General features: G+C 39.0%; 1 protein-coding gene across 5 annotated transcripts in view; it reads left to right on the top strand.

Annotated features, from left to right (window-relative positions):
• SELP (selectin P) overlaps window positions 1-12,913 on the top strand; it is a 42,062-nt gene that overhangs the window by 21,464 nt on the left and 7,685 nt on the right. For 4 of the 5 annotated variants that reach the window (XM_074008196.1, XM_065523115.2, XM_045392487.3 and 1 more), the window contains exons 9-11: window positions 1,710-1,895; window positions 5,774-5,959; window positions 12,020-12,205. In XM_074008196.1, coding sequence (XP_073864297.1) covers window positions 1,710-1,895; window positions 5,774-5,959; window positions 12,020-12,205 — 558 coding nt within the window. The remainder of the gene's footprint in view (window positions 1-1,709; window positions 1,896-5,773; window positions 5,960-12,019; window positions 12,206-12,913) is intronic. The other variant, XM_065523140.2, reaches the window with a different exon arrangement.

Raw genomic sequence — 12,913 nt, 5'->3', positions numbered from 1 at the left:
CACTAAAGTCATGTTCCAAAAGTGTAATATTGACATTTTGTGTTTTCATTTACTGAGATATCTGAGCAATTTATGTGACTCCCCTGGGTCTAAGTATACCTTGATTTTAAAATGAGGCAATGGTTTGAAAGCAGGTCTTGAAGAGATGTTTGTGCACCCATGTTCATAGCAGCATTAATCACAACAGTTAAAATGTGGAAGCAACGAAAACGCCCATCAATAGATGAATGGATAAGTGAAAAGTATTCCACATACTTACAATGGAATATTATTCAACCTTAAAAAGGAAGTAAATTCTGACATATACCACAAACATGAATGAACCTTGAAGACATTATGCTAAGTGAAATAAGCCATTACAAAAGGACAAATACTGTATGATTCCACTCATATGAGGAACTTAGAGTGGTCAAAGTTATAGAGACACAAAGTAGAATGGTGGTTGCTAAGGGCTCAGGGGGAGAGGGAAATAGGGAATTGTGGTTTAATGGATATTGAGTTTCAGTTTGAGACGATGAAAAGAGTTTTGGAGATGGATAATGGTGATGGTGGCACAATAATATGAATGTACTTAATACCACTGAGCTGTACACTTAATGTTGGTGACAAGGTAAATGGTAAATTTCATGCTATGTAAATTTTACTGTAATAAAAAAATTGAAAAGCAAAAAAATAAAAAAATAAAAAAAATAAGAAGGCAATAGAATAGATGGCTGTGCACCATGATGCTGAGACCTAGGCTGAGTTATGGAATGCACTGTATATGTCATCTGGGAGAAAAAGACACAGTGAGCTCTTTGACACACTTAAAAGGGATCATAAGGGATTATTCAAGCCATTGTTGTCTCCAGGAAGGTAAATGTCTAATCAAGTAAAGATAGTTGGATATTCTCTTAAGTATCCAGAGATGTGGTCTCAGTAACTCCCTTCATAGGCCTTCTGAATGTTTACCACCCCTGAACTCAGGGTCTGCATGTGATGCAAAGCCTTAATGATATTATTACTATCTATTACTACTGCTGCTACTATTACCACTGCTACTAATAATAGCAGCTAATGTTCATTGAGCACTTTCCATGATCTCAGTCTAACCCTATGAGGTAGTTACAATTATTACTACCATTTTAAAGACGAGAAGAGACAATGCATGGAATACATGTGCTCTCTTCATATATGGTTATTTATTTTACATCTTTGAGATCACGGTGTATATTACAATTTTTATTCTGCTTCTTTATTTAACATCATACATTGGGACTTCTCTCCTATCTTTCAAGTTAAAGTGTTTTATTTTTAGTGACCTTTAACATTTTTTTCATGGATCCACCATCATTAATTTTCCACCCCCAATTAATGGCATTTGTGTTTGTTTTCAATATTCCGCTCTTACAAATAATGTCATCATAAAAATCTCTGAATAGACTTTTTGGTATGCATCATGATTACACACTTAGCATAAATTCTTGGGTCCAAAAGCATTTTAGCTTAAAAATTATTGATACATGTTGCCAAGATGCTTAACAAAGGTTTAGCATTTCCTACTAAAATCCTTCATGTGCCATTATAATTAAATGACACCTTTTCTTGTCTTCTATGTTAAGCCCAATTCAGGAATCCCTGTTCTTGACACTAGAAAGAGTTAATGGCTCAAAAATCAATGAGTACATATGTATTACTCTTTCTTTATTCCTTACTTCCTCACCCCTTAGCTTTGCAGTGCCAGGATCTCCCAGTTCCAAATGAGGCTCAGGTGAACTGCTCCCACCCCTTTGGTGCCTTTAGGTACCAGTCAGTCTGCAGCTTCACCTGCAATGAAGACTTACTCTTGGTGGGAGCGAGTGTGCTACAGTGCTTGGCTACTGGAAACTGGAATTCTGTTCCTCCAGAATGCCAAGGTAAGAATATATTCTTTCTAACATCTTGGAAATCAATTGTAGGCAGTATTTTTAAAGGCTGGATTTTAGAGGTGACAACTGTAAGATCCACCTTGAAATGGACTGGAAAATTAATAAATACTCTCATCGTCTTGTCCTGTAACCCAAGGATCCCAAATGAAAATGCCTCTGGGGGCTAGGCAGATAACACAAGTGTCAGGATGTCTGGCCATAGGCAGTAGGGCATGGCCCTTGCTAACTCTTTGTCAGGGTCTTTGCCCAGACCTGAAGGCTCCTGTCACAAACCAGGTGAACTCTTCTTACCTGGCCAAAAATGGTATCTGGAAAGAAGACCAAGTGGGAAAAAAATTGCTTCAGCGTGGTTGCCCCAAGGCTGGTCTGGCACTTCTAGGGACCACAGGGCATAATGGTAAAATGGGAGGGGTAGAATTTATAAGTACCCAGTTGCAAACACTCCAAGATCTGTATAAAATTGGAGAAATATACTTAGAATAGGTGAAGAGTGATAGAAAAAAGAGAAAAACTAATCTGTGTACTGGAGGTTACAGGATTCTCAGAAGAAAGAAATGTGTGGATTCAGTATAAATATTCTATCTGCATTGTACTTGATATATATATGTATATATATTTCTACAATGTACAAATATATATATTTCTATAATGTATAAATAGATATATTTCTACAATGTATAAATATATATATTTCTACATTAGAAATATATATATTTCTACAATGTATAAATATATATAATGTATATATTTTTTATATTTATATAATGTGTATATATTATTTATATGATGTATAAATATATATTTATATATTTATATGATGTATAAATATATATTTATATGATGTATAAATATATATATATATATTTTTTTTGAGACAGAGTCTCACTCTGTCACCCAGGCTGGAGTGCAATGGCACAATCTCGGCCCACTGCAGCCTCTGCTTTCCTGGTTCAAGCAATTCTCCTGTCTCAGCCTCCCGAGTAGCTGGGACTACAGGCGCCCGCCACCATGCCCAGCTAATTTTTGTTGTTTTGGTATAGATGAGGTTTCACCATGTTAGCTAGGCTGGTCTTGAACTCCTGAGCTCAGGTGATCCGCCTGCTTCGGCCTCCCAGAGTGCTGGGATTACAGGTGTGAGCCACCGTGCCCGGACTTGCACTTGCTCTTTAACAAGCCAGTGTGCTCTGTCAGTGTTGTGACATCTTGTATGAACTGGAACCGGTTCTAGTCATCCATGTTTGTGGCTATTGAAGGATAGATGTATATTTTTTATATTCTCCAATCTTTTTCCCCCCAATGTATTCAACTCCTTAGTTAACTTTTGTAGAAAAGGCTGCTTTTTAAACGCAAGATTTTCATTTATAAAAAATCTGCAGAAATATAATAAAGAAATGAAAAAATATCCTCTTAAATACTCCTACCCTAAAATAGACACTGTTACGCTTCTGGTATGAATACTTCCAATATTTTCTCCATCTACTTTTCCCCCTATGCAATTAATATTTTTATGATGTATATCCAATTTTAATAATCAAGTTAAATGGGTAAAAGACTAGACAGTTCTACATTATTTGCCATACCTTTCACTTTGTATATACTTTCAACGTTTGAGTGAAAGCAGGCAGATACACATTTTTTATGAAAAGGAAACCACTCGCTATTCAGGTCACACAAAAGCATAAACACGTACACATACACACACACACACCCCACTGTTAAGCTAGGTCAACAGTAAATGAATGAATGAATGAATAAATGAACAAACAAATAAACAGCAGAATTGAATGTCCTTCATCCCCAGGCACCAGAGAGGATGGTAAGCCCCTAGACTTAGGGTTCGGTGCACCTTCAGAGCTGGGTCTGGAGAGAACAAGGTGGGGCTGTGACCTTGCCCCTTAAGTGCTCATCCTGGCTATGTTGAAGTCTGGACATATCACAAAGTCCACACAACTTTGGGAAGTTGTGGGAAGAACTGGGAATCCCTGAGGACAGTGATCACAGTGACTGAAACTCTTCCAGGCAAGCCTGGGTGGTGCAGGGCACAGATTACAGTTCATTGCTCCATACTGTCCTGCCTCTGGGTGTTTCACAGCAAGGAGGTTGCCACTCACCGCGGCTTCCTGTGACCTTCCAGTTCCCTTCTGCTTTTAGTTCTTTGTTTACTCTGAACTTTCTCCTCTTACTGCCGGGTGCACATCAAGTGAAATACCCAAATGTGGGCTGAGCAGGAAGGTACCATGCGGTGTGCAATCCACTAACTGTTGTAATTCTTATCAGACAATTTCCCTTTTTAATGTCCTCCCACCCCTCCACATCTACCCTTGCTGTCAGAAGGCAAAGCCACAAAAAGCTGGAAATGGGCTCTGTGGTACCAGCGTCCTCACCCACACCCTTTCCCCCATAAGTCCTTGCAGTTTATAGGCTTGTTGAGTTGTGTCCTCTCCAGCCCCACATACGCGCTTACTACAGAAATACTTTTCAAGTAGAAGAAAAGAACCAGATCTTTGGACAAGTTGATCAGATTGAAAGGAATGTAGCTAGAGAGGGGAAGGAATGAAGGGAAGAGAAAGGTATAGACAGTGTTCTTGAAACCTCATGCTGTTTAAGTCAGTGGCTGAAAAATGACCCTAGGACAGCCATACCCCAACTATCTCTGGTATAAAGCCATACACTGCTCAACCAGGTCAAATAGCGAGCGACAGAGAAATACCCTAAGGCATGTGTTCACTTAGTCTTCACTTTTTAATGTCAACACATTGACACATTGAATCTAGGCTTTATTGTTTCAATCACTGGCAGAGGAACATCTTGACAGCTATTAACATTTGCACATGTACCTGTACCCCTGAACCTAAAATGAAAGTTAAAAGAAAAAAAAAATTTCATACAGTGTTTTCATTGTTGATTCTAGTAAAAATCCTGGGAGCTATGTAACGTTATCTTCCTATCTTAAAGGTGAAGCTATTGAGGTTCAGAGAGGTTGAGTGACTTACCAAAAGTTACAGAGCATGACTTCCAATCCAAGCACATCCTCTAGCACCTCAAACTCTATGTGCATAAACTTTGGCAAAGAACTATGAGACCTAATTTAACTGTTTGTAAGTGAATAAGTAGAGTTATTTGTGGCTGACCACTGTAGGACAAGACTATTGGGAGGAAGTAGAAATTAGCACTTACAAAAAGCCAGTCCCATTGTATACCTATTATATGTCCATGATTTTTTCTTTTATTTTAAGTGTAATTTTTGTATCTGATTTAATTAACGATTTTAACTAAGGATTGCTACTGGCAAGGATTATCCTTTTTCCCATTTAGAAGATAAAGCAACTGAGGCTCAGAAAAGTTATTGTATAGTAACAGATTGCTAGTAAGTAACAGAGCTAAAATTTGGACCCAGATTCCACCACTTAGTTGGGAAAGGGGAAGAAAGTATTTTCCTCCATTTCTGTGTTTCTACTCACTTGTCATTGTTTTCTGGAAAGGTCATTAGGGGTGTTTCTGAAGAAGGTATCAAGGGAGCAACCACTTCCACTCCTGTCTAGAAGCAACCAAAATGAGTTGCACCACTATCTTCCCAAACAGAGCACCAGCTTCCTTTAAAAATCACCTCTAAAGCTGTCTGTGATTGAGCACTTCAGGATGTCAATCAATCAACTGTAAGCTGCAGCCATTTTACACCTCAGCAACCTCTAACTGGTGATAAAGCATCATGAAATTCAAACAATCACTTTTAGCCAACTACCATTGTTGTATATTAATCACACACACACACACACACATACACACACACACACAGAGTTACAGAGTTCAGGTTGCTGAATTATAAAACGAATCTCTTCTTTTCTCCTCTGCCATGCCCATGATAGCCATTCCCTGCACACCTTTGCTAAGCCCTCAGAATGGAACAATGACCTGTGTCCAGCCTCTTGGAAGTTCCAGTTATAAATCCACCTGTCACTTCATCTGTGATGAGGGATTTTCTTTGTCTGGACCAGAAAGATTGGATTGTACTCGATCGGGACGCTGGACAGACTCCCCACCAACGTGTGAAGGTAGGCTGTGGGCCTGTCCTTTCTTATGGCTTTTAAGATGACATCAGAGAATGGAGAATCATCAGGGATTTATATAAAAGTGTTCTTGAGCTGAAGCAAACAACACTCTCCACAACAATGGTAATCTAGATTTAAAAGTTCTCCCTCTCTTTAAATAATATTTTAATAGCTTTAGTTAAATATTACACAGTTTCAAGAACATCCTGGCCAACATGGTGAAATCCCGTTTCTACTAAAAATACAAAAATTAGCTGGGTGTGGTGGTGCGCGCCTGTAGTCCCAGCTACTCAGGAGGCTGAGGCAGGAGAATCGCTTGAACCTGGAAGGTGGAGGTTGCAGTGAGCTGAGATTGCGCCACTGCACTCCAGCCTGGTGACAGAGCGAGACTCGTCTCAAAAAAAAAAAAAAAAAAAAAAATTGCACACTTTCAGGAAGTGCTTTCATGTCATTATAGCATTTCTGTTTACCACAATTCTAACATGAGGAAAGGCAGTATCATCTCATTTTATAGGTAAGGAAGAGACACAGGGTTAAAGAGGTTAAATAACTCGTCCAGGGTCACACTGTTAGTAAGTGAAAAGGCTCAGCATTATGTCACTGAAAGTTTTACTTCCTTACTGAGTCTTCTTCAGCTACATTCTTCATTTCTTCATTCCTACACTCACCTTCCACTGAGCACTACTAAATCCCAGCCACAGACCTTATTCAGGGATGGGTGAGATTTAACCGTAGCATAACTATGTGTGCACTTCCCTCCTCTCTCCACTTCTATATTGAATATAAGCTTCTTGAAGGCAGGAGCTGTGCCTTCTTCATCTTTATACCCCCTGCAGCAGCTAGGCAGAATAATAATGGGTGTGTGTGAAAAATGTCTGTTGAATTGAAGCTGATCATTTACCAGTAAAATTTACTCAAATACAAGTTTGGTAATTTAGTGGAATTCTCAAAGGCAGGGGCCAGATCTTATCTGTCTTTAATTCCCCTGAGATATCTGGCTGGCAAAGTATCTAGTATATTTTATGTTCTAAAATAGAAGTGCACTGAATTAATTAATTCATAGCTCCTGTTTAGTTGCAAAAGGTACTATTGTTCTAATGTATTTTTCAGTGTAGAGTTAGCAATAATGAGACCAGCAATAATTGCTAATAATTATTGCTTAATGTACTACCACCTATTTCGTAAGCATCATCACATTCAATCCACACAAACAACCCTTAAGTTGGTTATTACTATGCCCATTTTAAAGGTGAAGAAACTGAGGCTTTGAGAGGTTAAGTAGCTGGCAAAGGTCTTAAAGCTAGAAGTATGGAGATAGGATGCAAACCCAGGCCTAGTCTGATTATAGGGATAGTGTTTTGACCACTGACCTACACTATCACCCAAGGGCAGAGCTTCTGAACCCGGGGTAAGTCACTTGTGAATTTACTCTTTTCCACTCCACAGATTGCAGCTATAACCTTTGAATGAACTTTAGAAATGGCAGTGCCTGGTGATCAGATGAGACAATATGTTGGTAGAAATCTATTAGTGTTACGTGAAAACAGCTAAAATATTATTTATTCCTTCCTGTGTAATGAGCACTAGATTAATTTCCAAAGACTTGTATTGCTTTTTCTCCAAGTCATGTGCCATTAGGAAAGTCTTGTCACACCCTTAGGCTCCCGTTTTCTCAATTCCAAAAGGAGAGGAGTGGAGAAGACCATCTTTGAGCTTCCTGGCCAAGAATTCTGTAGGGTGAAAGACATAAAATGCTACCATCTGCTGTCAAAAAGATATACTACAAGTTCCCTTATTCCTGAACATTCATAGAGGTTAGCATTTAGGCTTGTGCTTTTTCACTTATTCATTTATTCCTCACTCTCTTATTCATTTATTCCATTGACATTTGTCATAAGTTCTATTTTCCCACATTTTAAAGCTAAAGAATATATTTAAAAACCTTAAAAAATCTCATTCACATTTTAAATCATGTATGCAACCAACAAGGCTGCTAAATCTGTAATCTCTAAAGCCCTTGCTTCCCCCTCACTCCTTTCCAGCCCATTTTCTCTGCAGGAGGAGGCATTTGCCTCCCACCTTGTGGGCCCAGTCCCCACTCGCTGTCAAGACCCAACCCTGACCATGAACAGCAGCTTTAACCCAGTATGGCCCTCGGAATTATCAACCTTGACTGATCCTGATCTTGAGCCCTGGTTTTTGCACTTGTGTTTCTACTTCATTCTCCAAATTTATGCTCTAAATTTAGGCAAATGGTTCCTCTTATTTTCCTATATGCCTGAACCCATTAATTTTTAACCCTCAACACTGCCCCCTAGAACCCCAATTTTCACAGAGTGTTTTGCAGAGTTCTAGGATACATCAGATGGACTCAGAGGCCTCCAAGTAAGCAGAGGCAGTGTGGCAGGTGGAGTTCTCAAGCTGTCTCTTCAGAGTGCAATGTGAGATTTCATTTTGGGGGATGGTTCTACAGAGAGTTCCACTTTAGTTAGAACACCAGTTCCCTGGGCCCTCTGGGATGTGGCCTCTGCCTCGTTGTTCCTTAGTATCTGCAGGGGGAATTGGTTCCAGGACCCCCTGCAGATACCAGACTCCTCAGAAGCTCAAGTCACTTATATAAAATGGCATAATATTTGCATACAACCTACATACATTCTCCTTTATACTTTTAAATCATCTCTAGATTACTTATAACACCCGATGCAAAGCCTACACATCACTTCTTCGGCATGGATTCAACATACTCAGCACATGGCAAATTCAAGTTTTGCTTTTTGGAACTTTATAGAATTTATCTTTTTCTGAATGTTTTTGATACACGATGAGTTGAATCCATAGACGCAAAACCCTTGGATCCAGAGGGTCGATTATTTTTCAGCCTTGCCTCTGCCTTTGCCCTTCAGGACCTGAAGCCCTTTTCATGAGCCTAAGCAGTGCTTGAGGTTCTTGTACCAACTCTGATGATGCCACATGCATGACGGATTGCTTGTACACAGTTTCTGTATCCCTCCTGTCCCTGCCTGTTGGACCACTTTCATGATACAGACTGCTGAATTCCTAATCCCTTCACACTGTCTGTCATGGACCCTCTGGTGACCATGTTTGGCTGTTGAACTCCTAATGTCTGTTTTCACTGTGTGGGGAGGGGTCCTGGTCCCAAGTCCCAACCTCAACTCTGCTCTTCTGCCTTGTGCCTGCTTACTCATATCCTAAAATATGGTAAACTGGTGTCCTCTAAACTCTGGCCCAGCTGACATCTCCATTTTTTCTTCATTCCCCCAACATTTCTCTGACTCCATGGGGCTTCCTAGTTTTAGTTCTTTCTTTCTTTTTTTTTTTTTTTTTGAGATGGAGTCTTGCTCTGTGGCCCAGGCTGGAGTGCAGTGGCCAGATTGCCTCAGCCTCCGAGTAGCTGGGACTATAGGCGCCTGCCACCTCGCCCGGCTAGTTTTTTTGTATTTTTTAGTAGAGACGGGGTTTCACTGTGTTAGCCAGGATGGTCTCGATCTCCTGACCTCGTGACCCGCCCGTCTCGGCCCCTAGTTTTATTTCTAAAGTTTGAGTTTACAATACTCAACTCAGTTACATTTATTATTTATACTATATCTTCTTTCCAGAAAATTATTGAGAAAACTCTATCAAACTCAAGAAAAATGATATAATAAAAGGAAATAGAGAATTTACTAAATCTATTTGAAATAATATAAATCAATATGTTTATGAATTCAGATACAATCATGTATACCTACTTGATGGACTACAGGAAAACACCAATGAATATCCATATGTAATAGAACTGCCTTGGTAGTCAGTGAAAATCGAGCATTAAGCATGCAATAAATGCAGCCCTTATCTGTTTTCTATTTTTGTAATTACTCAGGAGTTTTTTTTTGCCAAAGTTTTAGAGTAGGCTCAAGAATATGACCACTTCTCAAAGTTATGCACAAAAGTCATTCCTGGTTATAACTCTTTTCCTCTGCATCTGCACTAATCTCCATTCCAGTAGCATCCGTGATAACTCCACAAATGTCATTCATCCCATGTTTGCTGAGTGCCCACCATATGCCGGATCTGGGTTAGGCTTCCATGTAACTCATCTAGGCTGCCCCTCAAACAGGCAAAACTGCTTCTTTACATGATCCAGAGCCAAATTCTTAGTATGTAAGGGTCAAGGTTAATTTTTACCTAAGAGGGCTCAGAGACTTTTATAAATACAAAAGTCTGGATATGTAACCTTGGCTGAGCATGACTGACAAGACTGAAACTAAAGCACTATCCCCCAAAAGAATTTAATGCTGTGGTAATTCTCATTTTATACTAGGGCCCCCTTCAGTGAATTTTTAAAAACAGTAATTCCTCTTGTTTCTTTTCAAACCAGGTAGGAATACCTTTTAGAATGCATTTAAATTAAATTGTATTCATTACTGTATTCATTCATTTCATAAGTATTTGTAGAACCCCTCCTATGTGTCAGGACCTGTTCTCTGGGATACAGTGTTTCAAGAACTGACAAGGTCCCTGCTTTCCTGCAGCTGACATTATACATATTCTTCAGTTTAAAGTTGTAATTCTGGGAGATTATGAGAAAACTATTTTTGTGAAAACGTTCACAGATGACTTCATGTCTAGGACTTACATCAATAGACATGTTTCAAAAATGTTTAGTAAATTGACTTGACATGTCAGATATGAAGTTGTTAATTACTCAATGATTTGAGAGTACTGAACTGAAATTCACTATGTTACTTTGGCTATTTGAATGGATTCATGCAATAAGAATCCATAATCCTTCAATGAAAAGTACATGGACCAGTATATAAAAGCCAAATACTGTACATCGGTTTTCCATGAGGGAGCACATAGGTCTTGAAGAGGTTTGTAAAAATCAAACTAGGTAAATAAATGAGACTTATCTGATTAAGGTATTGTTTTCAGAATAGCCTTAGATTTAAAGAAAGAATAGTCACTTCATTTGTCAATAACCCAACATTTACTGATAAATAATAGTCTTATGTTAGAGAATCTAATGGGGAGAAAGGAATAATGCTAAGAAAACATGTAACTGCAATAATTTGTAAAAATACTTTTGGGGGGAAATTGTGAATTAAAATTTAATTTCATTTATTCATTCACTTGGCAAGTGGTTACTGAGCACTGCCTCTTGAGATCCTGAGATGGGAATTATGGAAGGCTCAAGGATGAATGATTCTTGGGTTTTAGACACTTTCCATCCAGTAGAAGAGGGAGAATATGACATGTGACATGGCAGCACATGAGTTCAGACAAAAAGCTGAAGAATTCAGAGGAGAAGAGTTCAGGCTGTGGTGATCAGCAGAGTCTTCAGAGAGGTTATGAGTTAAATCCTGGAGGATTAGTGGGATTTTATCCCATGAAAATGGAAAAATTCTCAGGGGAATGTGAGCCAAGAACCAGAAGCAATAACACACAAAGTCACTTCATGGAATTCCCAGAAACTAATCTATCTTGACCAGGAGGTTTTGAGCTTTCCTGTGTTATCTGGATGGGTGGTATTAAAATACAATAACAAAATAAACCAAAAAAGAATTAGCGAGGAGATTCAAATGGAAGAATAGTTCGAGGCAGAAAGCAATCATTGCAGTTTTAGGTGTGTTGAATTTGAGGAGATGGCATGATATATGGGAGTAAGTAGTCTCAGGCAAGAGGAAGGGCGGAAATGCAATCCTGGATTGCACCCATTCAAATAAGATAGTGGGAGCTGCGGCAGGCTACGAGATCTCTGAAGCAGAGGGTGTAGAGAAAACAGGGTAACACTGTAAGTTCTTGAGTATTGCTGCCTAAATCTTTGACTTCCTTGTCTTCATGACTTGTACCTATACTCCTCTCTGTAAGCTCACCATCCTCCCACTGCCCTTTGCAACAAATGACCTACAGTATATGTTGTGGAATGCTGCTGCCTAGCAGAACATCTGGAATATAGGTGCTCAATAAATATTTTTTGAATATATAAGTGAATGAACTTTGTGTAACACAGAACTTCTGAATAAACTTGGAGATTGTGACATTCTTAATTTGATACTCTAGCCATCAAGTGCCCAGAACTCTTCGCCCCAGAGCAGGGCAGCCTGGATTGTTCTGACACTCATGGAGAATTCAATGTTGGCTCCACCTGCCATTTCTCTTGTAACAAGGGCTTTAAGCTGGAGGGGCCCAATAATGTGAAATGCACAACTTCTGGAAGATGGTCAGCTACTCCACCAGCCTGCAAAGGTAATAATATGTACTTACTGAGACAGTTCTACTTTTGGAAATTTATTCCACAATATTACCACTATTTGGATTTAGCAAACAGCTGAAGGATTTTAAAACGTCTAAGGAGTGACAGGATATTTTTATGTTTGTGAATAAAAGATACATTGATTCTTAAGCAGGAATTTTGTTTCATGGCTTCTTTTTTTTTGAAAGAGCTTTGTTGAGCGAACTGAATGGTCTCCATTAATTTATTGCTGAGAGAAACAGAGATAATACTGGGGTAGAGTCACTGGTCCAGTTTTTCAAATTTAGGAATTGAGGCCCAGAAAGGTCAATCATCATCTTCCTGCCACATGGCAAGTTAATGACAAAGCTGGTGGGATCATTCAAATGGAAGAAATAGTTTGAGATAGAAAGCAATCATTGCAGTAAATTTCAACTTTCACATTGACCTTTAGTGAGAGAACAGTACCACTTCCCAGTAAAGCAGGGTTGGGCAGGCAGTTGGCCTGTGTATATTTGGCTTTCTGCTGAATTTCTTACATTTCTGTACCATTTTTTGCTTCTTTTTAAAATAGCAATAACAATGACTCCCCTAATTTCTTCTCTTGGCCAGGAGAATCATCTCCTCAAGGATGCTTTTTAATAATTTTCCTCATCTGGTTTTCTATATCTGACACTGATAGTTTTTCTTAACTTCCTTAATAGCTCTTGCTAGAACCTCCC

Source organism: Macaca fascicularis, chromosome 1 (assembly GCF_037993035.2).
Source record: "Macaca fascicularis isolate 582-1 chromosome 1, T2T-MFA8v1.1".
Taxonomy (NCBI): Eukaryota; Metazoa; Chordata; class Mammalia; order Primates; family Cercopithecidae; genus Macaca; species Macaca fascicularis.
Note: the sequence above shows the minus strand (reverse complement) of the source record. Positions and strands in the feature narration are given on the sequence as shown.